The sequence below is a fragment of the Myotis brandtii genome, unplaced genomic scaffold (assembly GCF_000412655.1).
Source record: "Myotis brandtii unplaced genomic scaffold, ASM41265v1 scaffold456, whole genome shotgun sequence".
In the NCBI taxonomy this organism is placed as follows: Eukaryota; Metazoa; Chordata; class Mammalia; order Chiroptera; family Vespertilionidae; genus Myotis; species Myotis brandtii.
In genome coordinates, this window is record NW_005367431.1 from 391423 (window position 1) to 418406 (window position 26984).

Sequence of the window (26984 nt, forward strand, 5' to 3'; positions counted from 1 at the left end):
CACAGTTAGTGATTTTTCCAGTTTATCCAGTGTTCTCAAATCTGAGTCTCTTGGTTGAAGGGATTGTAAATTAATAGCAGTAAATGCAAATTTAAGGGGTGGGCTGTGGTGGGAAGGCAAGCAATAAAAAAGTCATTTTATGGTATAACATGGAAACACCATAAATGGTCTTGGTTGTTTTGTAGGAATAGTTTTAAGTACTATTGATATTAAGTTATATCATGGACGTTGTCCTTAAACTTGGGTTGCTGTAGTGTCCCTCCCTGCTCAAAATAAGGTTTAATGCCCTTTACTTTCTCTGTTTAGCCGTACCCCTGGTAATTGCCAGAACTCTGCTAATGAAGTGGATCTTCTGGGTCCAAACCAGAATGGTTCTGAGGGCTTAGCCCAGCTGACCAGCACCAATGGTGCCAAGCCTGTGGAGGATTTCTCCAACATGGAGTCCCAGAGTGTCCCCTTGGACCCCATGGAACATGTGGGCATGGAGCCTCTTCAGTTTGATTATTCAGGCACGCAGGTACCTGTGGACTCAGCAGCAGCAACTGTGGGACTTTTTGACTACAATTCTCAACAACAGGTATTGTGTGTGTCTCTGTCACTCTCTTTACTCTCCCTCTAGCCAGCACGTTAACAAGGAATAAGAATGGGGGGATGGGAGGAGGGTGGCTTTATTTTAGGCTATTGATAGCCAGACTTTATTAGCCTAACGGTGATGTGGGTTTACAAAGCCTCTGTCTCTTCCCCTCAAGAAGCTGATTCCCATGCTGAGGTTATTGTCAAGAAACCACTTTCTTCTACAAGTACTTAGGCTCCTCTCTTGCCCCAGGGCTTGGAGAGTGGGTGAGGTGGTGTTATCTTTTATAACAGTCCTCTTGGATGCTATGTTCATCTCTCTGAAGAGTAATGTGATTGTAATGCTTTGTTTTTGAAATAGTCCAAACTCTGTTATTAGTTATGTCTTTTAATTGAGTCACTGCACTTTGAAAGTTAGTACCTTACAGTGAAATTACTTGGCTCTTTTATTGATAAACCCCTGGAAAATATTGCATGTGTGCCTTCTGATTTTGAAGGCATAATATGACTAACCTCTAGGGTTTTTTGATCCTTCCCTTAACAATTTTTTAAAGTAAAATTAGTTGACTGAATTATTAAAAGGGGGCCTGCTAGCTTTCCTATCTTGTTAAGTACCATAAGTTCTCTCTTTTGGCTGGAAGCCATTTGATGGGCCATGAATTTTTGATACGTCTTAATTTTGGACTGGAACATAAATATAAATTTCTAGGTGTGAAAGATTAACATCTCATTTTGACGTTTAGAAATTCTTGGGAGACCATACTGTTACCTTAGTTGTTATAAATAGCTGATTTTAAGTGAGTTTTGAATGATAGACAACTGGATAATAAGGTTAATAACCATATGAAGTTTACAAAATGAAATCCCTTTAAGGGATTTTCTTTTTTTTGTTAATCCTCACCCAAGGATACATTTTTTCCATTGTTTTTTCAGAGATAGTGGAAAGAAGGGGGAGTGGGGAGTGGGGAGTGGGGACAGAGCAGAGAGAGGGGACAGAGCAGAGAGAGGGAGAGGGAGAGAGGAGAGAGAGAGGGAGGGGAGGAGAGGGAGGGAGAGAGAGAGAGAGAGAGAGACATTGATGTGAGAGAGACACATAGATTGGTTGCCTCTGGGCTCCTGAAGCCACCCGACCAACCGACCTGGGCTGAGGATTGGGGCTCGGGATCAAACCTGCAAACCTGTGGCCCTTTCGTGCATGTACCAATGCTCTGTCCACTGTCAGCCAGGGCAAGGGATTTTCTTTTTTCTTTTTTAAAAGATTTTTTTATTGATTTTGGAGAGGAAGGGAGAGGGAGAGAGAGAGAGAAACATCAATGATGAGAGAGAGTCATTGATCAGCTGTCTCCTGCATGCCCCACGCTGGGGATCAAGCCTGCAACCCGGGCATGTGCCCTTGACCGGAATTGAACCCAGGACCTTTCAGTCCGCAGGCTGATGCTCTATTCATTGAGCCAAACCGGCTGGGGCACAAGGGATTTTTTGATGTACATATGCTCTGTGCACCTATCGGATGTTAGTAATAATTCCAAACTTTTTTTAGAGAGAATAAGCTGAATGTGTACATTATTTTCCCTGTAGTTTCCAATAGATTTGCCCACTTTTCTATAAGAATTGATTTGTAGTGGTTTTTATCGTCTTTATAAGAAATAGTCTTCTTTCATGGTTTTGCCCTTTTTCAGAATAAATCCTCAAGGCCAGCCGGCATGGCTTAGTAGTTGAGTGTTGACCTACGAACCAAGAGGTCACTGTTCGATTCACATGCCCGGATTTCGGGCTCAGTCCCCAGTGTGGGGGCGTGTGGGAGGCAGCCGATCAATGATTCTCTCTCATCATTGACGTTTCTATCACTCTCTCCTCTCTTCCTCTCTGAAATCAATAAAAAAAGAATAAATCCTCAAAACAGGAGTTTTGCAAGAAGCCAGAAATTACTTCCAGTGCTGAAGATATACTAGACTTCAAAAATATTTTATGTCACACCAAATATAGGGACATGATATTATTGTATAGACTTCAACTTGTCCAGCTTAGAAAAATAATTTGGCAATTTCTTTATCTAAATTGAGGTTCATGAGTGTAGGCTATTCCTAATCAGATCCTTTAACTTAGTTAATACCAAGAAGTTTTATCTGAATTATTTACTCTGTCTTTTTGGTCTGAAATTCCCTAGCCACCCTTAGTGCTGAGGCCATTTTTGGTTCTTAGCTTCCATTCCCAGTCTAATCTTTAGCTTATTATTTAAGAAATATTTGTGTCCAACCTCTTACGAATGAAATCTGATTCTCTCTTATTTAGTTGTTCTTTACTTCATAATCAGAGTTGGGATTCTCTTTTAATTTATTGATCTCTGGCTTTAAAATTTTTACCAATTTTTTGGGAGGCTGGATAATTATTGGAACGTAAGCAACAGGAATGTACTTTTGCACACCCACATGTAGTTTAGCATGATTATATCAAACAACACCTATTCAAATTTATAAAACCCAGCATGCCTTCACCATGAATCCCAATTCAGCAGCTTTTGAAAGTGAACGTTGTTATTTTGAAAGTTAAACTGTTGTTGGGTTCTGGCTTTTGATATACATCTTGGTTGCTGCAACATAGGGCATTGTTACACAGAGATTCCACCATCATATGATGTGATCATTGTTGTTTATCCCATTGCGTTTCTGAGTAGAATGCCGTCAGACCAGGGGAGGGCTTGATGAAGAACAAGGTTGCATAGATACAGCTTGAAAGACAGATGGAGTGATACTGCTGCAGTTAAGAGAGCAGAGGTGTGGAGCTGGAAATGACTATGGTGTGGTTATGGGCTGACAACAGTTGAAGGTACATGTATCAGGGAAAAAGGAGATAAGTACCTGGTTTCTCAGTCCGGGTCACAGAAGCCTTGAGAGCCAAGCCTGGGTCCCAGACAATATTAGTGATTGTGAGCATTGAACTAGATGTCTAGTGTGGCACATGTTTTTTTGTACATTCTATTCTTTTATCTTCACTTTCTTAAATGGGTATTTAAGGCTAAGGCTATCTGTTTTTAGTTTTTAGTTGTTTGCTACAATTGGTAGGGTAACTTTATTTGTGATTTTATGAGGGGATCTGGCTTGCAGATTGACAAAATAATTTCTTCTTTTGTCTTATTTCCTTCAAATCAGGTTTGATTTGGTATAGTAAGTTGGTTTCATATCAGTTTATATTGAGATATGTAATATAGAGCAGCCTCGAAATATAGTAAAGGTAACTTTCATTTAGTTCATTGCAAACTTGATACTTGTCTAGTCTTTGCTAATCATAAACTTAACCTTTCTAAATTGATTTAGATCAGGGATTCCTTTTTTGGGGCAATGAATCCCTTAGAAAGTTATGTGAGATCTGTGGACTGAATTCTCAGAATAATGTTTTAAATAGAGTGTAAGTAGGATTACAAAGGAATCCAATTATATAAAAATATCTATCATTTGAAGCACGAAAAAGAGTTACGTGTACTAGCTATCTTAATGAGCATAAACAAGATTTTGAGATGTGCAACAATTGCAAAGTAACCTGAAAATATATGTGATTTCTATTGGTGATTAAGTTACAGATGTTAATGTGGTTGGTTGCTTATAATCATGATTGAAAGACATGCTAAATTTTGTGAAAATAAAGATAATTTTACCTATCCCAAATACAAAGATCTGGGGTTAAAAAGCCCTAATTCAGGGTAGTTTGAAATGCTTATTGATATTTCTGGACTATTCTCCCCCACTTTCCCCTATTGTCTTCTCCTCAATCCTGGAAAGCACAGTAAACAGTTCATATATAGTGTTAGATACCATTTTGTGTTATGATGCTTGAGCAATATTTTTTACTTTAATAAAGAGCTATACAACTATCACATTTCCATAAGTATATTTTAGAAAATGAATAAAGGTCTCATTAAATTACATTCCTAGATAGCAGAAACAAAGCCTGAGTTATGTCATTATAGATTAATCAGATTAATTGTTGATATTCTTTATTTAGAATTCAGTTAATCTAAAAATAGCCTAATGTAGCATGTTTTACAAAATTGTATTCTGATGTACTAAAACTCTCACCTTGTTAAGCATGAATTTTAACAAAGAGAAAATAACTCTGAAAGTCATAATTGAAATACTGTATTTATTCCTTCACAGCCCTAGTCAGATAGGAGAGGAAATGGCATGCATTGCTTTTTAACAGTATGGTAGTGATTAAATGTCATTTTTATGAGGACAAGTTTGTGCATTGTTTTAACATAGGAATTTACTATTCTTGACTTGCCTTTCAGTTTACAAATGAGAAGATTATTCTATTAGTGTTGTGTATAATCACTGTTAAATACTTATATTAGATAGCAATTTGGCCGATTGAAGCTTATCTTTATTATTATTTGACATTGAAATTTTATGATGTAATTTTCTTAGAAAGATATGAAGTTACTTGGAAGAAGGATATGTTTTATTTTTTTTGTACCTTATTTAGGAATCATTTATTATGGAATGAGATTCTTCATCTTTTTTTTATTTTTATATTTTATTGGCTTTTTACAGAGAGGAAGGGGAGGGATAGAAAGCTAGAAACATTGACCAGCTGCCTCCTGCACACCTCCTACTGGGGATGTGCCCGCAACCAAGGTACATGCCCTTGACCAGAATCGAACCTGGGACACTTCAGTCCGCAGGCCGGTGCTCTATCCACTGAGCCAAACCGGTTAGGGCGAGATTCTTCATCTTTTAAAGAAATGTAAAAAAGTTGCTTTTTTAAAATATTCAGGAGCATGGTTTGTGTGTACCTGTTAAACCAGAAATCATTAGTTGATCTTTTAACCCGGTGAAGTGTTAAGCAGTTGTTCAAATTACCTGGTAAAAAATGGGCTTTGACCTGGAAGCTTTACAATAGCAAACTTTTACACATGTCATGTACTGAGGACTGGCTCCAAGATAATACTTTTTAATTAAAAATTTATAGTTCCACCATTGATGTAATACTTTAGTGTTTCAGAGGGCTTTTCTCTACGAATCTTGACAACTGCCCCCTGAGATAGGGCAGCTATTATGTTTTTACAGATAAGAAAATTAAAGCTAAAAGACGTGATTACTGAAAGGTTATATTCTGTAAACTATGCAAACATCTAAGTTTTGGTTTCTCGCTCCAGGCTGTTTCTTTTGGACCTAGTACTAGAACACAAAGCCTTTTGATTATGGGGAGTTGTTTCACCTTAAAATTCAACTGCATTCGTAGTTTGTTTGTTTTTTTCCTGCATGGAGATATTTTAAAAAATACCCATCAACAATAACAAAAAATATCTGGTTCTTCATTGTCTTTGTGAACTGCTGAGAGCAGGTGCTCATGAAACTCCGTGTGGAGTTTTGTTTTAACATTGACTCTGAACAGTCTTACCTTCTGTTTTCCCCCTCCTGGGCTGTCCTGTTGAGAGAGGAGCTATAAAAGGTGACTCACAGAAGCCCTGTGTCTGTGTGGGGGTGCTCTTCCCATTTCGTCAAGAATATCACACATAAAAGATTATTCTGAGTGCTATACATGTATTAATTTTATTACAATAACTTTATGAGTTAGACATATCTTTATTTTCTCTATTAAGAGGGGGAGGAGAGAGAGGCACAGAGTCTTGCCCAAAGTCACATAGAAAGTCAGTGGTGGAGTTGAGATATGAATCCAGGCTTTCTGGCCCCAGAGTCTGTTCTTATTCCTTATCCACTATGTATATAGCCTTAGACTGGTAAAAAGCCAGGGTTGGCAGTATATTTTATTTTGGGAAGAGGGAGGGATAATTTTTTATATTTGCTAACTCCATATTTAGATATTACTTCTTCATATTCTGAAAACGTTTTTATGCCAACAATTATTGATAACAACAGTAATAGTGTAGCTATATTTTATAAGATGCCACCTGTATGTCAGTCACACAGTTTTTGACTGCCCAGCTTTTTTTTTTTTTTTTTTTTGGAAAAAAAACCCCACAAGGGTCTCTTCTGTAAGGCTATATAATGGCAGAGAAAGGTGTCAAACCAATCTCCTTGCATAGTTTCCAAATCTTGAAATAGTTGATATATTTTTCTCTGTATTCTGTCTCTTAAACAATTTATGCATTCTACCCAAGTAAATTTTAATCAGTAGTGGTACATTTATCATTATACCAACCTTAAAATAAGAAACCCCACAAGGGTCTCTTCTGTAAGGCTATATAATGGCAGAGAAAGGTGTCAAACCAATCTCCTTGCATAGTTTCCAAATCTTGAAATAGTTGATATATTTTTCTCTGTATTCTGTCTCTTAAACAATTTATGCATTCTACCCAAGTAAATTTTAATCAGTAGTGGTACATTTATCATTATACCAACCTTAAAATAAGCATTTTCTCCAAATCTCACAGTATTGTGTTTCTCAGTTGTGATTAGCTTGCTTTGTGAAAATCATGAAAATATTTACAGAGCTCAGTGCTTTGCCCAGCAGATGGCATTTGTGTGTTTTTCAGGATCATTTGGAATCCATCACTTGCCAATTACCCAATTTTGTTTTCAATACCCTGTATTTCCAGTTAATATTGGAACATTGACATAAAAAGAATTACCAGGCCGAAACCGGTTTGGCTCAGTGGATAGAGTGTTGGCCTGCGGACTGAAGGGTCCCGGGTTCGATTCCGGTCAAGGGCATGTACCTGGCTTGCGAGCACATCCCCAGTGGGGGATGTGCACGAGGCAGCTGATCGATGTTTCTCTCTCATCGATGTTTCTGACTCTCTATCTCTCTCCCTTCCTCTCTGTAAAAAATCAATAAAATATATTAAAAAAAAAAAGAATTACCAGAATTACTGTAATCTATAATCAAATCTGCCTGCTGTAGATAAGTAATTTACTTTTGCTAATTGTTTACTGCAAAATGCACTCAAAAAATAATTCCTTCTCTAGTCACCATAATCATTGAGATATTAATCAACTCTCAAATATAGGATATATTCTCAAAGAGTGATAACATGGTAGTTAGAACCATAAACTCATGTTATGCGGAATTATAACTTTTATGGTATATACACACTATTTGTATTTACAAGATACAGTGTACATACATGTAATGAGTTACATGTAATGTTAAAAACATGAAGCAAAGAGAAGTTATGGAATGGCATTGGAGTACTATTTTTGATTAATAAGTCAAGAAAACATCAAGATTTATATTTTGAATGGACTTTCTTTATTTACTCTGTCACAGCGTTTAGCTAATAATGTGCTAAAAATGTTTGTTGAATGAAGTGAATTGTTTTGTTTATAGCAGGGTGGAGAAAAGAGGTATGGCATTTCTGAGATGTTAAATAAATCAGAATGTTTTAGGCTAGAAAAATTTTGGAGAGCCATCGAAGAGACAGTAGTGGAACTATGAGGTGTTTTTATAATCTTCAAAAAATCAACTTCTCACAATTTAACTTGTTTTTTGCCTCCTGGCTGCCCCTCTTGGGTGGACTTTGAAATCTCTACATGGTTATTTTTGACATTGTAAAAGCAAAGACTAAGTTCTGTTCTGGTTTTTAGAAAGATAAATATGTAGAAAAGAGGTAAGAGGTGAAGTTGGTGAGTATGTTAAAAATACTCACTTTTTGTTTTCTTTTAATTTAAAATCAGTCTACTCATATATATTTGAGGCATAGAAGTAGTCAAATCATAGGATTGTCTTTCTATTAAAACTTCAGTGGTGACGAAAATTAAGCTGAGTTGGTGGAATGCCATTATCTCCCAGTCTCTGAAATAATCGGCTCTCTTTATGAGGACATCCGTAATTCAAGATCCATGGTGTCTGTTTTATATCATCCCGTGAGGTCAGCAGAGCTGTTGAAATGTGCTTTAGAAAGAGCAGGTAGGTTGAAGGTCCTTTCTAGGGAGATCTCTTCAGTAAGTGCTCTCAGTCTGATTCCAGCAAATACAGAAGTCTTCAGTATGACTGCTATGAAGGAGGTTTGTCAGAGCAATCCAAAATCAGGTTACTGGCTTCCCCTTTCTTTGTACCAATACTATTCATACTAAAATCTATGAACATTTTATGTATTGTTATATCCCTAGCTCTTTGCACAGTGCCTAGTAGGTATTACTTGTTTCATAAATATTTTTTAGAGTGAGTGAATGACTAACTTTGTATTAAGATTCTTTGAACTCCTTTCCTTTTCTTGGGAACTAAGAAGTGTGCTAGGTCTGAGTTCATAATCCAGGTTTTGTTAGTAGCAGCTGTACTTCCCTGGAAACTCAAGAGCCCCCAAAAGTGAGGCAGTTGTCCAGTTTACTCATGATAAGCCACTAGTTGAGGAAGGTATTCCAATATCATTTCCTCAGGAAGAGGCAGCCAGAGGACAAGATGAATGCTTTTCATTTTCCTTCCCAGAATGTGAGTAGGTAAGGATTAATTCAAAGTTTTTGTGGGGTTCTGTAAAGAATGGTAGGAAGATAACAGCACTAGGGGCAATGTGGTAAGTCATTTTATTGTACCTTTGTTTAATTTTGTGTGTCTTGGATTAGGCAGGTCCCTCAGACCTGTTGACAACCACTGTGGCATTTGTATGCATGTGTGTGGTTCAGGGACATATAATCTGTGAAATAGTCAGCACGTGGGAGCTGGATACACCAAACTGAGGTAAAGAAAGAGGGAAAGCAGAACTATGAAGCATTGTGATACTACATGAATGGGTAGAGCATGAGAACATTTTTGTTTAAAGTATCATGCCTCAGTGGGGCGTGTAGAAATTTTTATTCAGAGAGATTTTAAAATTATTCATGAGACAGTTTCTCTAACCTCACCATGTCTTTTTCTTACCTCAGCTATTCCAAAGACCTAATGCGCTTGCTGTCCAGCAGTTGACAGCTGCCCAGCAGCAGCAGTATGCACTAGCAGCTGCTCATCAACCTCATATTGGTAAGTCCTTAAGCCTCTGCCTCCTTTATTATTATCATCAGTGTGGCCATCATTTTAGGATACTGGCTGCTGTGAAATCCAGTAGACTGATCATAAAAGTCCAGGCAAAAATCCCTCAAAGTAAATCCCTTTTTCCTTTTGTTCAGTTGTCTCTAGCTACATTCTTTATTTTTGACACACCTTCTATACCTCAACCCATTTCTTAGTATCCAGTTACTATTGCTCTACCTCAGCTCTTTCAGGATTTAAAAGTAGTTACTGCAGTGGTGACTAGCATCAATTCTTTTGGCAAGATTGGATGAAATCGATTAAATATAAATAGTTTTGTCCATGTTGGGGTTTTATAGAATGTGACTATATCAACTTTTCTTATTAAGTAACAAGAAGTACCTATAAATCCATTTTCCTAGCAGCATGTATTTTTTTTAAAGTCTTCTTATCTAATTACTGGTTTTTAAAGTAGCTTTGTCCTTCTGTAGCAATTCATTTGACCTGCATATTTTCGTCTTACTGCCTAGACGACCCTCCCACCCCGACTTTTTTAAGGTCTCTGAAGAACACACAGTGTTATACGTGTAAACAAGTACAAGTAGAAGTATTTTTTAATGTGTTTAAATGACATGATTGAATAGGAAGGAGACTGCCAATCATGGATTGTGGTATGCTGTGGAAGAAAAGACTTGTTTCCACCTAGATATATGAAAGCCAGGCACAGAGGCCTTTGCCTGGGTCTAGTGTTTTATACTTGAAGATAGTTAGTTGTCTTTATAAATACCCATACCGTTTTCTTTGAGGTAAACTGGAAAATTGTTATAAATGGAAATAAATCCTTCCCTCCATCCCATTACAATGTCTTTTAAATTGCTCTAATTTTAATAATATTTTAGAAATTGTGCAAATTTAAAGCTGCCTGATATTTTAATTGTAATTTTTAGCAAAGGTAGGGAAAAAAAAAAGACAAAAGATAAATGTCATCATAATTTTTAGTATAGGGATTGTTTACTTTAAAATTTTTTTATTTAGTCTCAATGTATCCTATATTGTCTCCCCCTTCTTAACTATAGCCTGGAATGAATACCTAAACATGTAGGTATTTGGTAGGGCTGCAGTTTTAGTCAAGTTTGTTTTTACTGACAGGTATGTTTTCAGCAGGTTTAGCTCCCGCTGCGTTTGTCCCCAATCCATACATCATCAGCGCTGGTCCCCCAGGGACGGACCCCTACACAGCTGGATTGGCTGCAGCAGCAACACTAGGTGAGACATTCTGCTGCATGAGGGATTTTTCTCACCTGCTGAAAGTCATTTGAATTGGGCATGTGTCCTTTATACTCTTTCACGAATCCATGTCTCCAGTGAGGATTTCTCTCCTGACTTCCATTGCCATCTACCTGCTAGCTGTGTAGCTCTGCTTAGCTGTAACCTCAGACTTGAACCTGTCCAAAGGCAAACCAGTCAGTCACCTCCTGTATAGGTATTTTTGATCCATGAAGCCGCCAGTTGCTAAATATATTTTGGGAATTTCTTCCTTTACCCAGGTCTTCCTACTACCTCTAGTCTATCACAGCCCAGGTTCTTGCTTTGCCTAAACTTTTGCAGCTGTTCTCTCACGTATTCCTAGTTCCCTTGCTTCTTCCCCCTCTTTTGCCTCCCAAAAATTGCTCAAGAAAACTGTATCAAACACAAATCTTATCCCTTCGTTCTTGTGCTTAAACTGTTCATTGCTTTCTGTATTATCCACCTTAGTGTAGCAAATGTTGGTTATTATCAAACACAGCTGATCATTATAATCTGCTTGGGTGGTGACAGTGGTGTCTTATTCTTTGGAATCAGTATTTTTAATGAGGTGCCATAGCATTCAGAGGATTAAGGAGGATTGGGACCCATTATGTATAGGTTTCTCTCCATGATCTGTACATTGATCTCTTGACATGTGGGCCGCGCTCTCCCCTTCAAATTGGCTACCATTGGCTCATGCTGTTCATTCTAGCAATGCTAACCTGATTTTAGCTTGTTGTAAATAACATGGTTGTTTAGGTCTCAGTATCTTTGGACCCTATGGTCTCCTGAGTAAATTCTTTGCCTGAAAAGCTCCTTAACTGGCATTGCCACCTCTAGAACAGTGGTCGCCAACCTTTCGGACCTCACGGACCACCAGTGGTCCGCGGACTACTGGTTGGTGACTGCTGCTCTAAAAAGCCTTCCTTTGCTAACCCTTCCCTATTACTTATTATTGTTTTGTATTTATTTGCTTGTGGTTTTATATATACATGAGTGTGTTTTTTCCCTTGAGACTGAACTCTTCCAAAAGTAGGCACTTTTGTTATTTGACTCTGGCATAGTTGCTGTCTCCATAGTCATAAATGTGTGGTAAATTGAATTCAATGTTAGGACAAACAAAATGTTTTCCAAAAGTAAATATTTTGGGGGACAGAACCCTCCAAGTCATATTAATCATGACTAAATGTTATTGTAAAATTTCACTTATATAACATGTAATTTGTAATTATGAACTCAAATGCAGTATAGACGTTCATGTTTTCTTTAGAATTGTTCACATTTTGGCATGGAGGGAACAGGTAGTATAGTTCTGCTCCCCTTTGGCCTTTGGGGGAGAAATAGAAAGCTCTTCCTAGAAGAGTCATCTTTGCTAAATACCATTCATATTTATTGTACCCTTGTTAACTATTTTCCAGGCCTTATGCTGAATGCTATATGATGATTTTACAGGTTAGGAATTTGGGGCTCAGAAGGCTGTCTTGTTTTTGATCACATTTTAAATGTAGATTTGGGGTTTGAACCAGATCCAACTCAAAACACTTCACAATACTATATAATCTCTATCTTTAAAAACTTTTATTATTTATTGATTGATTTTTGAGAGAGAAATTGTTGTTTCCCTTATTGAATCATTCATTGGTTGCTTCTTGTATGTGCCCTGATGGGAGATCAAACCTGCAACCTTGGCATATCGGAATGATGCTCTACTGAGCTACCTGGCCAGGGCTCTTTGTTATCTTAAATTGTTTTTTCTGTACTTTCTTTCCTCTACTAACTAACTTGGCTCTACTAACTTACTGTATGTTATTTGAAAGAGAGAACTTGTTTTAAGTTCTCCCTGACACGCTTTTCCTTACTGTGATCACAGTTTGATGATGAGAATCTTGTTTTTTTGTACTCACCAGCTGAGTCAGGCTGAAAATGACTTAAGTGCTTTCACACAAAACTGGAAATGTTAACTACCCAAACTATGAAACTACAAATTCTTATGGAGTGTTAATCACCCAGAAATGGAAACAGATACCCAGATGAGTCAATCTCAAGTAATGATGCACCGTAGGTTATTTTCCTAAACTCAGGCCACAAGACTAGGGAAAGTAGCAGGAATGCCAGTTAAAGAAAATTTAAAAGATAGTGGAAATGTTTATGGTAACAAAACTCTGTGCCCAGTAGGAGTTTGCTTTGTTGGCTTTTGGCGGAACCTTAGGAATATCATTGCAGGTTGCAACCTAACCTTTCAAGGTAGATATGGCAACACCCTAACACCTATTATACCCGTTTTCCATGTGAGAAAACTAAGGCACAGATAGGGTCTTTTGTTGTGTTTTCTCTTTCATTCTTTTCTTTAAATGCCCAAGACAGAGTCCCTCTTAACAAACACTAGCCAGATGAGTTAGCGGGCCAACTTTAACTTGGAGGTATGGTTTTTAGATTATTTAGATTCTGATAAAAAATTTTAAAACCATTTGCTTATTATAATAAAGCTCAACTGTAACATAGCTTTTTTAGGCAGTTTGACAGTGAGCACCCTTATAAACAGTGCTTCTTTTTTAAAAATATATTTTTGTAGATTTCAGAGAGGAAGGGAGGAGGAGAGAGAGATAGAAACATCAATGATGAGAGAGAATCATCGATTGGCTGCCTCCCGCATGCCCAACACTGGGGATTGAGCCCACAACCCGGGCATGTGCCCTGACCGGGAATTGAACCGTGACCTCCTGGTTCATAGGTCCACGGTCGATGCTCAACCACTGAGCCACACTGGCCGGGCAACAATGCTTCTTGATCTTGGCTAAGCCCACAGATACAGAAAATGCCAAATTATAAATGTCAGAGTGGCATTGGGCAGTGATTGACTTACTTGTGTTTTAGAAACGTAAAATGTAGAAACAGAAAACATGTACCAATTTATTTTGACTATTAATGAAGTATATGTTGCTTTAGGATTAATGTTAGAATATCTATATTTAAGACAGCTCTTTAGAAGGAACTCCATTGTAAGATGCGGTTATTAATCAAGTTGTAAATATTTTAAACTGTTCTTTAACTAAGAAAGTTTTAATTGGAGATGGATTTCAGCAGATTTGAAGAGCTGGCTTTAAGCCTTTCTTGGTTGGCAAGTAGGCAGCTTCAGAAAATTCTATGGTTTAGATTTCTGCCACATCCAGGTTGCTGTCTGTATACTCTGTTATTTCTGCAGTGTGGCAAAAACTTCAGCTGTAACTTGTGAACAAAGGTGAACAGATAATTTAGTGTGAAGCAGAAAACATAGTTGTGTTTAGGATACTGAATAAGTATCTCATAAGTCAAGGTACTACATTTTTTGTTTTTATTTGTTTTCAATGTGAAAAATTAAAATTTCAGATATCCATGTCTGAATGTAGTTGTATTGAATGACTTTTGCGACTTTAAAAAAAGTAGAAATAGGAAAAGTAAGCCTTTTAGAAATTGAGCAGTGGAGGTTCAGTGGGGTGTCTGGGTTTTGCTGTCAGAAGACTGATGGGTTTTCATGCTCTTTGAGTTAATGAAGCCCCAGGATCTCTGGTCCTATTCATCAGCTCAGGTGCCATCCTTACCACTGAGAGCAGGGTACAACTTAATTTTTTTGTTCTTTCCCATCACTTTAAGCACGCAAACTCTCCAATTATTTCTCTTCTAACAACAAACTTTGTCTATATCTTTCTTTTAAAAAAATATTTTCATTGATTTCAGAGAGAGAAAGGGAGAGGGAGAGAGATTGAAACATCAATGATGAGAGAGAATCATTGATTGGCTGCCTCCTACATGCCTCCTACTGGGGATCCAGCCTGCAACCGAGGCATGTACCCTTGACCGGAATCGAACCCGGGACCCTTCAGTCTGCAGACTGACACTCTATCCATTGAGCCAAACTGGATAGGGCTGTTTATATCTTTCATATGTCCTTTCTTTCTTGTGGACAAGCATGCCTTTCCCTTCTTCCTGACCAAGGCCAAATCCTCCATGTATTCTTAAACCTGCTGCTTCCTACTTCTATCAGTTATGTTTCCTGTTACCTCCAATGTTTCATCCTTCATTAGCTTCTTCCTCTAAGGCTGGTTTATTACTTACTTTAGAAGACTTTGGTGTGGGGATCATGCATAAAAATTTCTATTTTAAAAAATAGAAGTAATGATTAGGTAGAACAAATCATTATATTCTTAAATTAATATTTTGCAGTAGTATCTGCTAAGTCAGATGTAGTCTTTGGAAACTCTGAGATTAGTCTTAACTTTTCTTACCTTTCTCTTGGCTGTTTTTAGGCCCGGCTGTGGTCCCTCACCAGTATTATGGAGTTACTCCCTGGGGCGTCTACCCTGCCAGTCTTTTCCAGCAGCAAGCTGCTGCTGCTGCTGCAGCAACAAATTCTGCTAATCAGCAGACCACCCCCCAGGCTCAGCAAGGGCAGCAGCAGGTAAATGTTAACAAAATTTATGCTGTGTAAGTGTGAATTTTACTTATTTATTAATTAAAAGGTAATGTTGGTCCAAATAGAGAAGCACTGAATGGGTGATTTCCCTCTCATGTTTGTCTCTGAGTTTAGGCTTAGACTTAGCTGTGCTTACTGAATGCCATTTATGAATTAGGTTCTTGGTTAATGTAAATAGTTGAAATAATGATATCAGACAATTTACATATGAGAATGCTGCTTAGAGAATGGTCCAGTTAAGAGTACATGGTTATCTAGTGGCAAAGAGAGTATCATACTAACAGTAAATTTTCTTTCTGCCGTACTGTAGTTAACTGCTAAGCAACATTCTCAGATCACTTCTGGCTGTGTTACAAGTCGCTTGCCATTGAAGGGGAGGGACTGGTTCTTCAGACTGCTTATTTATAACATCTATTGGGTTGGATATAAATCTTAAACCTCTTATGTCTGTTTTAACTTACAGTAATAAGAGCTTTTAAATTGAGTTGGGAAAGGATAATTAAATGCAAAACTGAGTATATCTTTTTTATTTTAAATAGATCATTTTCTCCTGCTTGCTAGAATAACACCTATTGCTGAATATTGTGGTGAATTGCAAAACTAAAACAAAAATCACACACACACACACACACACACACACACACACACACACACACACATATATAATGTGAGAAGAAACCAATATTAATGTATTAATGGTTGGTATCTCATTTTAGCATTGTTAAATGAATTTTTAAAATTGGGATTATTCTGTTCTTGTGGTTTTGCCTACTGCTTTTACAGTTTTCCATGTTATTTAATGTTCATTTTAATAACATTTACTAGCTATATTTAAATCCATCAAAGAATATCCCATACTTTATTTTGACAAGTCCATTATTTGATATTTAACTTAGCAATATTTTGGTGTTATAAATAAGACTGATAGCCCTGGCCAGTGTGGCTCAGTTGGTTGGGCATCATCCCCTGCACTGGAAGATTGTTGTTTGATTACCCGTCAAGGCACATGGCTGGGGTTGCAGGCTCGATTCCCAATAGGGGGTGTGGGGGCAGCAGCAGACCCATGGTTCTCTCTCATTGATGTTCATCCCTCTCCCTCTTCTTCCCCTCCTCTCTAAAATCAATAAAAAAGTATTAAAAAAAATAAGACTGATAAATATCCTTGTCATAAGTCCTTTGCATTATTTCAATGGACTAAATTCCTAGAAGTAGAATTTTTTTTCAAGCAATAAAATGAGCATTAGGCTTTTCATATTCATTATCTAATTAAAGCTGTCTTTTGAGACATGTTCATATGTGTTTATATGATATAATAAGAATCATCTGCTTTTTATTAGTCTCACTAAGAGAGCATGTTTATTTTCTTAGATTCCACAAAATTATAGGAAGAACTTGTGTTTTGAAATTCTAGTTAGTTTATCTTGGTCCAGTATTTTTATAGTATAATCATTTTGGGGAAGCTAATGCATGATTTTCTTTGCAATAGATACAATTCTAGTACCAAGTATGTTAGGGAATTTGTTGACAGAATGGGTGATCCCTATTAATGAGTTTGTTAATAGCTCCTCTTTGTAGGTAGCCTGTATTTATTTATGAGATGATCTTTGTGTTTAAATAGCTGCCAAATACTTGTGGATTTGAAAGACTGAAGTAATTAGCATGTTTTAAATTGAGCTCTAATAAGTGAACAACAAAGATAGTAGTAATAAGTTCTTCCTATTGAAAGCTTTCTTTTTAAAGCTAAGCGCTCTACTTTTTTTTTTTACTTACCCTAATTCTATAGATTATATGACTTCCCATCATAAGATTGAAGAAATAGAATTCGTGTGCCTAGAATCACACAAATATGAAGTTGCTAAGATTACAGAAGTCTGTTATTTCACAATTTTTGCTGTTTTTGACCATATTGTGATATTTGGAGTTACGTATAACCTGCAATCTGGTCTTTGTTCTACCTCTAACTGGTTGTACCTAGGGCAAATTGCCTAACTTCTCTGAAGATAGGTAGTAAACTTAACTCCTTGGATAGTGTTTTATAAATAGATTTTCAGACATTTTTAATGATTTTATTAGATGTTAAAATGTTACTTGTTAAATTTTATATATTTGTTTCCATAAAACCCAGATTTGACGCCAATTGATAAAATACATGAATATTGGCAGCTGACTTAAGAACTATGTTTTTTCATCAAGGTACTACATAGATTTCTAAAGAGTGTACCAAAGGGAAACATGTTGCTCTCATTGATACAGGATTCAATAGTCAGGACTACCTCTGTTTTTCAGGCACCATGTCCATTTACTTGTCCCCTGACATTTCATACAACTCCTAACCAAACATAAGCCATGTTTATCATGCCCAACAAAAATGATGCTTGCATGATGTTTAATTAGTTCTCTAGTAGTTTTGAACTATAAGTATTTACCATATCTCTGTGCATGCTGTTTACTTTTTCTAGAGTGAAGCTCTTCTGGGTTAATGGTTAGGTATCTTGTAAGTCTTGCCCAAACACTTGCCTGTGCAACCTCTTCTACATATGTAAATTGAAGTATTCCTTCTCCTATAAAGTTAGGTAGTTTCTTTAGGTCACAGCAGAAATAAATTGCCTAATATTTTGATAATAATTAGCTGTTGGTTACTGATTAGCTCCTGGATAATACATTAACTCATACTTTCAACAAATCTGTTAGATAAGCTATTATTCTCACTATTTTTACAGATAAGGAAATAATAGACTTAGGGTAATCGAAATGTCTTCTTTTCAATGTGGACAATATTGTTCACCTTATGGTTATTTAATAAATATTTAATTCATGCTAGTGGTGTTTCTCTTAAATATTTTACCAAATGGTACCAAGAATAATCTGTACCCAGGCTCTTGACCACATGTCTAACTGTTAAAATCAGCAGAGTGATAGTGAAAGTGCTCTGATAAGAACTTTGCGTTTGAAAACATTGCAAAATGTATTGTTTTTAAACTTGGTAATTTTAGCTTTTATCTGTGAGTTTTGCATTTTTACCTGCTATAGTTTATAAATCTAGAGGAATAGATTCTTCAGAGTTATTCAGAGTAAGAATGATTACCAGCATCTTGACACCTGTGTGTCATTAATAAAAGAGTAGATCCAGGGTGGGACGGGAGCTGGGGGAGTGGGGGTAAGAGATCAACCAAAGGACTTGTATGTATGCATATAAGCATAACCAATGGACGCAGACAGTAGGTGAGGGCATTTGCTGGGGGGTGGGAGCAGCCGGGGAGAGGTCAATGGGGGAAAAGGGAGACAAATGTAATACTTTAAACAATAAAGATTTTAAATTTAAAAATAAAAAATATAAAAATGTAGATCCTTTATTACAGTGGCAGAACTGGTATTCTGCACCGAAAGGACAGTGTTCTTGACTAATGTTCATCTCCATTTAGATTATTGTATGTTTGTGGAATTTATGAGAGGAAAAATAGAAATGATCAGGTCAGAAGCCTCTTAAACCTGGTGAACTCATTTGGATGTTTTAACTTAATTTGTTCATTTTTATATAAATCCTCTCACCCACTACATCATATTCTTTTCCTCTTCACCCACTTTTTGTCAGCTGGTGACACTTTATTATAGAGTTACTGTTTATTTCATTCACAGAATAAAAGCTCCAAGAGGGCAGAGGTTTTGTTTGTTTTATTCTTTGCTTTATTCTTGGTATAGGCCAAGTAGTAGGCATTAAAAGTATTTGATTAATTATTGAATCATCATTTTATAGGTTTTGGCTGCTTTGTAAAGATAATAAATATGTTTAACCAGTTAACTGCCACACATCCAAAATGCCATGATATTTTGAATTTAATTTAAAAAACCAATTTGCAGTGAATATTATAAAGATAAATATATGACAATTCAGGTGTTCTTGAATATTTTCAGTTGAAAATTCTCACAAAAAATGATTTGAAAGTTGGTCAGGGCTGCCACTTAGGGAAAACATTTTTTTGTTTTTATAGACGCACCTGGCGTGTGGGGAAGGTCCGCCACTTGCACCTACAGATGCTTATGGCGTACAATGGGTTAAATTTAGGTAGAATGAATTTCACCATATGAAATGTTAACTGAATTTTTATGCTAACAGCCATGCGATGTAATACCAATATAGGAAAAATGTTTTTATAACTATCAGTTCTTAGACCCATCACAGACAACAGTATGGTGGTTACCAAGAGAACCGGAGAGGGGATAGTAAGGGGTAAAGGGGTTCAAATACATCGTCACTTTGGGTGGTGGGCATTACAAATGATATATCATAGAATTAAACAGTTGAAACCTATATAACTTTATTAACCAACTAGAGGTCTGGTACATGAATTCAGGCACAGGTGGGGTCCGGCCAGCCCGCCCAAATCGCAGGGTGGTAGGGTGGTGGTTGGCTAGCCGGCCCCGCCCCCTGGTCGAACTCCCGATAGAGAGGACCATTTGCATCTTAGTCTTTTATTATATAGGATATCATCCCAAGAAATTTAATTAAAAAAAAAAAGTGTAGCCAACTTAAGCATGTGGTGGGTCTTAGATATACCGAATGAGAAAAAAGTGGTTGATTTCTTTCTCTCTCTCAGGTTCTCCGTGGAGGAGCCAGCCAGCGTCCTTTGACTCCAAATCAGAATCAACAGGGACAGCAAACAGATCCACTAGTGGCAGCTGCAGCAGTGAATTCTGCCCTTGCTTTTGGACAAGGACTGGCTGCAGGCATGCCAGGTGAGGCTGCATTTTGTTCCTAATACTTTGAGGAAAAATAAAGTCTGCTTGTTGGGAGAGATTCAGAGAATAAGCAGTGCTTTTAGCTTGCTTAGGTTTGTCATGATTTGGTGACTGGCAAGGATGACATATACTTGCCCTCACTTAGACCACAGTTCGTTGATGAGAGCACCTAATTGTTCTGAGCCAGTCTTACTCTCAGTTGGTGGACACGTGCACATCTCCACATACTGCTTAGATTATGCTGTTTTCATTGGTGTTGATCTATTTCCCCTCTCAGGATTAGGTTTGAAGGCGTGCCCTGGCCACTTTAACATTACTCCAAGCCTGTAGTCGTTATGATGATGATTTGTTTTTTCAAAATAGGTTTTTATTGATTTCAGAGAGGAAGGGAGAGGGGGAGAGAGATAGAAACATCAATGATGAGAAAGCATCATTGATCGGCTGCTTGCTGCATGCCTCCCACTGGGGACCGAGCCTGCCACCCAGAATTCCTTGATCAGAATCGAAATAGGGACCCTTCAGTCTGCGGCTGACGCTCTATCCACTGAGCCACACTGGCTAGGGTTATGATGATGTTTTTGAACAGCATTATTAGGAAGAAAATCATGGTATTTCTTGATTGTGTCTAGGATTTCTTCTGAACCAGTATAAAGATGATTTGTAGCTGCCTACCCATGGTTGATATCTATATATATATTGAATATATGTAGCTCACTGTCACCTGGTCCTATTCTTTGCATGGATTGGATGTAGTTTGAGGTTCTTCCTTTGAAACAGGTTCTTACGAAATCTCAGCATAATTTTATGGATCCTTACTGAGCATGGAGTGTAGCCAAATTAAACTATTTCATTTATGATTTAGTGAGTAAATTTAACTAGTATTATTTATTTTGTTAGTTACTAAGTATTTATGTATTAAGAAATCACCTATAATTTCTTAGATACCTTAATAGGATTTGGAGATTCTATCTCATTAGGCATTAAAAGATCCTATTAATTGAAGCCTATCTAGGTTTTTCCTGCTAACTTGCAGCATATTTGTGCTTAGATTATTAAGTGGTATAGAAATACTGTGATTGTTGTAATCATTTGTTCCCTCTGTTATTTGTGTAGTCAGGAAAACATTAGTGTAGATATTCTCTGTTGTTCCAAATTCTCTTTCTAGCACCTAGTGGATGAAAAATAATGCTGCTCTTATTGTGCTAGATAGTATGCTAGATCTTTCACATTCATCTTTAGCTTAATCTTCACAAGAACTTTATAAAGACAGGTATTATCCTCCTTTTACAAATGAGGAAATGGATAGCCGGAGATTTACGGTCATACAACTATCTAAGTGTTGATGCCAGCCTATACACCTAAGTCTGTCTGTCCCCAGAGCTGAGTTTGTGATTGTTTACCATATGCTGGTGCCCAGGAGACATTGTTAGTTTTATATGTACTTACAGTATGTTGCCTTTCTATTCCTAGGTTATCCAGTCTTGGCTCCTGCTGCTTACTATGACCAAACCGGTGCCCTTGTGGTGAATGCAGGAGCGAGAAATGGTCTTGGAGCTCCTGTACGACTTGTAGCTCCTGCCCCAGTCATCATTAGTTCCTCAGCTGCACAAGCAGGTGAGCTTACATCCAGGGTAAAAGGGTGATGAATGACATTCTTAAAATATGTTGAAATACACTTTATTTGACAGTTCTCAATATAGCATTTCTACCCTGTGGTATTTGAAAGAGAATCAGAAGCAAAAAATGGCATCGATAGATTCTGATTTTATGGCATGTACCAGTTAGTGAAGAGCAAGGACTCATTTCACTGCAAACATAGGACGTTAGATTAGTCATATAAAATGGCACTATTGGCAGAAGTCCAAGGCTAATTTCACAGAAATCCATGTCATTATCTTCAAATAATGTAGATTTTTCGTGTCGCGCCCCCCCCCCCCCCCCCCCCCCCCCCCCCAGGGGGCAAGGATGGAGAAGGTGCGAGATGAGTAGAGAGACATGACAACAATAGGTTTTGGTGGGGGAGGGAAATAATAGTGGGAAAATCTAGAAGAGAAGCAACATGCTTAAATGTCTTACGAATTTGAGGGACTTTAGCATATGGATGACATTGGTTCTAGAAATACGGGTGTTGTTTTTTTTGTTGTTGTTGTTTTAAATCCTTACCTGAGGATATTTTTTCCATTACTTTTAGAGAGAATGGAAGGGAGAGGGAGAGACAGAGAGAAACATCGATGTGAGAGAGACACATCGATTGGTTGCTTCCCACATGCCCCCGACCAGGGCTGGGAGCCTTCAACCGAGTTACGTACCCTTGACTGTAATCGAACCCGGGACCCTTCAGTCCGCAGGCCAACACTCTATCCACTGAGCCAAACCGGCTAGGGCTAGAAAAATGTTTTTACCATAGATATTTGTGAAATGAACTTTTGGGAAGTAGATATATTTAAAATGGATATTTTTGATATTGTACCTATTTTAAACTACAGACTCTTTAAAGCCACAACATACTGAACTTGCTCCAGTGCTATTTTGAAAGTAGAAATAGAAAATAAGAGTTTCAAATGAAGGGATCAAAGACAGATCTGTATAGCTTTTTACAAGGTTTGTATCTACTTTGAATAGATACAGTAGAATTAAAAGATTTTCAAAAAAGGATAACAATGTAGTTTGGAAATGTGGCCAATCCCTTTTATAGCTATATGATTTGCTTTCTTCTTTATAGCTGTTGCAGCGGCCGCAGCTTCAGCAAATGGAGCAGCCGGTGGTCTTGCTGGAACAACAAATGGACCATTTCGCCCTTTAGGAACCCAGCAGCCTCAGCCCCAGCCCCAGCAGCAGCCCAATAACAGCCTGGCATCCAGCTCTTTCTATGGCAACAACTCTCTGAGCAGCAATTCCCAGAGCACCTCCCTCTTCTCCCAGGGCTCTGCCCAGCCTGCCAACACATCCTTGGGATTTGGAAGTAGCAATTCTCTCGGCGCCACCCTGGGATCAGCCCTTGGAGGGTTTGGAACAGCAGGTAGAAATCAGACTGATGTGCTTTAAAACTTATAATTACTTTTACAATCTTTATGGAACACTGACGATGCATGGAAACCTGGACAGATTCCACAGGCAGACCTGGACTGAGCCCCGTGGGAATCCAGCCATCCCACATATCTTTGAGATGATGTACTATTAAAATCAAGATTTACAGTTGGGGCCTATTTCAGGTTTATGCTTGTGTTGCTACTTATATTTCATAAACGATTTGTTATAGGAATTAGGAAAGCAGGGGAGATTTTTACTGGCACTGGGGAGAGCGTGGAGGGAAGCATAGAAATGTGGATGTTAAAAACAGGCAGGACGACTTACCAAAGATCACAGAGTAGTGGACTGTACAATCTGCAAACCTTAAGGAGTCATGAGTTTTCTGCAGTCTTTTGAAAAGAATGGAAAAGTGGAAGGAAATTAGATCAGTATATCTTTAACGCCTTATGGGAGAAGAAAAATCAGGAAAGTAGTAAGGTAAACAGTGGGATAATACAGTGTTTGTAAAACAATGTGATGTGGACACAGAAGGGCACATTTGTAAGAAGGTATCTTAAATTGGAATTGGAGTCTAGTAATAACTCTTGATTGAACAAACCCATGGAGAAAACAGGCTTTCATATATAAATCTTGTGTATGGGGCAATGTCCCATTTACAAATATGTTTTCTGTACTCCATTTTTCCTACTAGAACCTTTGGGTTGATGAAAGGCATTCTTTTTAGCCCATTTTCTTTCACCTTTTCCATAGCTTATGTGGCCGTCTGTCAGCTTTTTAACCCACCCCACCCCATAATTTATGACACAAAAGGAAGGTAAATTTAGCGTATGTGTGATGGTTTGAACAAAAGTTTCATGTTAAACTGAGCCATGTCCTCTTTATTACCTTACCTGCCCCTAGAACTGCCACATGAACAGTTAGGCTGTCTCTGCTGACAAATTTGCTGTGGTAGGGAGTCTGGATCAAAGTGTTAGGAACAGGTCACTGGGCTTGTTCTTCAAGGAACAGGCCTGTTCTTATCTGCATTGTTTTAATTCCATTTTAGTTGCAAACTCCAACACTGGCAGTGGCTCCCGCCGTGACTCCCTGACTGGCAGCAGTGACCTTTATAAGAGGACATCGAGCAGCTTGACCCCCATTGGACACAGTTTTTATAACGGCCTTAGCTTTTCCTCCTCTCCTGGACCCGTGGGCATGCCTCTCCCTAGTCAGGGACCAGGACATTCACAGACACCACCTCCTTCCCTCTCTTCACATGGATCCTCTTCAAGCTTAAACCTGGGTAAGAACCATTACTCTAACACCACCTTGAACTCGAGAAATCTCTTGCCACCGATGCCATTAGAAGTACTTTGCATAAGCAAAGCACAATCCCTTTATTCTGGAAGTGTCCTGGGTGTTCTGTGCCTTCCTTGAGTACCTCATGTTATTTAGGCTGTACCTAGATGGCATAGTAGTTATGGGTATATTAAAGTTTGGGTGTAGCCCCTATATTTTCACTTTAGTACAAACATCGTGTTCTCTGGCTGCATGTGAGAATCTTTCATTATAAACACAGTCCAGATTCATTTTAACTAAAACTGGAAAACAAAGACAGAGAAAAAGAATGTATTCACCTAGTATTACCACTTAAATATCACCATGATTATTATTTTGTCTTATTTTTCAGACTCTCCCCCCCATGTATACATTTAATATCTTTTGCACATAAAGCATTTTATTTTTAAAAGTTTGCCAGATTCTTTTTTTTTTAAGGCATTTTCTTTTTTATTGATTTCAGAGAGGAAGGGAGAGGGAGAGAGAGAGAGAGAAACATCAGTGATGAGAATCATTGATCGGCTGCTTCCTGCACGCCCCCTATTGGGGATCAAGTCCACAACTTGGGCATGTGCCCTTGACCGGAATCAAACCCGGGACCCTTCAGTCCCCAGGCCAATGCTCTACCCACTGAGACAAACTGGCTAGAGCTGCCAATATATTTGTATATATTTTCTTAAACTATATAGCATGCTAATGAGTATAGATCTATATTTCCCAATTCTATGTTTTGGTGATTAAATGTATGGGATTTTTAAATGTTACCATCTAGATCCTAGAAAATGAGGAGGATAAAGAGGCTCCTTAATCAGCAAGCTGTAAGAATGTAGAGGCACTTTTATTATCACGTTAGAGGACAAATTTCTAAGTCTTTGAAGAGATAGGAAATGGTTTACTACTCCCTTCTCCCAGTTACTTGTCAGGTTTGGATTTTGAAGTACCGATTTATTTCTTAGATGGGGAAAGTTCAGGCATAGACTTGGAGTAACCATTTAATTTATCATGCAGCCCAGGACACTTTTGACACTGAATTGGGGGTTCTGTTAATTGTTATTCTGTGAAGATGTGCCTAAATATGGACTGTCCCTGTCCTCCTATATAATAAAACCCAAATATGCAAATCTACTGAGTGGCGGAACAACCGGTCGCTTGGCACGCACTGACCACCGGGGGCAGACGCTCAATGCAGGAACTGCCCCCTGGTGGTCAGTGTGCTCCCACAGGGGGAGCACTGCTCAGCCAGAAGCTGGGCTCACAGCTGGTGAGCACAGTGGCAGTGGTGGGAGCCTCTTCTGCCTGCAGCGGTAAGGAGTGAGGGGTCCCAGACCGCCAGAGCCCAGAACTGTGAGAGGGATGTTCTGACTGCTGGCTTAGGCCTGATCCCGGACTCTGAGAGGGCGCAGGCCAGGCTGAGGGTACACACACACCCTCCTCTCCCTACCTCCTCCCCAGTGCACGAATTTCATGCACCGGGCCTCTAGTTTAAAATAAAATTAAAAAAAACACACAACTCATCCAGTTTACATGAACTTTTTTTTTTTTTTTTAACTGTGTTCTTATTGATTTTAGAGAGAGGAAGGGAAAGGGAGAGAAGGACAGAAATATCAATGATGAGAAAGAATCACCAATCGGCTGCTTCCTGCAGGCGAGCTCACAACCTGGGCATGTGCCCTGACCAGGAATCGAACTGTGGTCTCCTGGCTCATGGGTCAACACTCAACCACTAAGCCACACTAGCAGGGCTTTTTTCACTTTTTAACTAGGAAGATTAAAAATGGCTTTATGGACTCAGAAATGAGGATAGGCTATAAACTAATAGTATGCTTTCATTTGGAAAGACAAATACTTGGAAATTATTTATAAAAATATAAAAGTAAGACTTGAAGAAGGGGATAAGATAATATTTATTATTCTAGAACTAATGCTATTTCTGAGTTTGAGAGATGAGTTTTGAGGCAACATCTATCTATATAAGTACATATACATTTGTGCGTGCGCACTTGTGTGTGTGTGTGTGTGTGCGCGTGTGTGCGTGTGTGCGCGCATGCTAAAATTTTATAAGTTAAGAACTATGTGGTTATAGAACTCATTGTCTCAGGTTATATTAGGAAAATTGTAGGGACATTTCAGGTTGCTAAATCCATATTGGATAATAGCTAAGGGATGTGGGCTTATTGTATAACAGTGTTTTCTAGTGACAGAATGCCTGGCTTTAAAGACTCAGGATTAATGCAGAATTATAAGGGATAGATGAAAGTGCCATTTTAGTGTGTAGACGGAAGGAACTAACATTTATTGAGTAGTTATTACCTGACACTACTAATGGTTTTAGCTGCTGTACATGTAACTCTGGAAGGTATTATGCCTATGATACAGAAGTCAGGAAACTGACCTAAATATCATGCCTAGGTCTCATATCCGAACAGAGTTAGTGTCAAACTTTTTGATTTCAAAGTAGCAATTATCATTGTATAGCCTGTCACATGATGTGCCAGGATATATTTTAAACCAGTGCATTATCAGATGCAGTAATCTTACCTTTTAATTTCTTGGTTTAAACATTTGAACTGTGTCAGGTCTTATTGAGTACTAAACAAACTAAATCTGTGAGGTCAGATGGTCTCTGTAGTGAATATTCAACTCTGCTGTTGAAAATAAAACTTTATTTACCAAAATAGGTAGCAGGCCA

General features: G+C 38.1%; 1 protein-coding gene across 22 annotated transcripts in view; it reads left to right on the plus strand.

The window, feature by feature from the left end:
- The window catches only part of PUM1 (pumilio RNA-binding family member 1), a 129162-nt gene that overhangs the window by 66074 nt on the left and 36104 nt on the right, over positions 1-26984 (plus strand). For 17 of the 22 annotated variants that reach the window (XM_005875067.2, XM_005875069.2, XM_014546775.1 and 14 more), the window contains 8 exons: positions 307-577; positions 9393-9486; positions 10624-10740; positions 15045-15196; positions 19807-19945; positions 21419-21562; positions 22671-22967; positions 24024-24260. In XM_005875067.2, coding sequence (XP_005875129.1) covers positions 307-577; positions 9393-9486; positions 10624-10740; positions 15045-15196; positions 19807-19945; positions 21419-21562; positions 22671-22967; positions 24024-24260 — 1451 coding nt within the window. The remainder of the gene's footprint in view (positions 1-306; positions 578-9392; positions 9487-10623; positions 10741-15044; positions 15197-19806; positions 19946-21418; positions 21563-22670; positions 22968-24023; positions 24261-26984) is intronic. The other 5 variants (XM_014546779.1, XM_014546777.1, XM_014546776.1 and 2 more) reach the window with 2 other exon arrangements.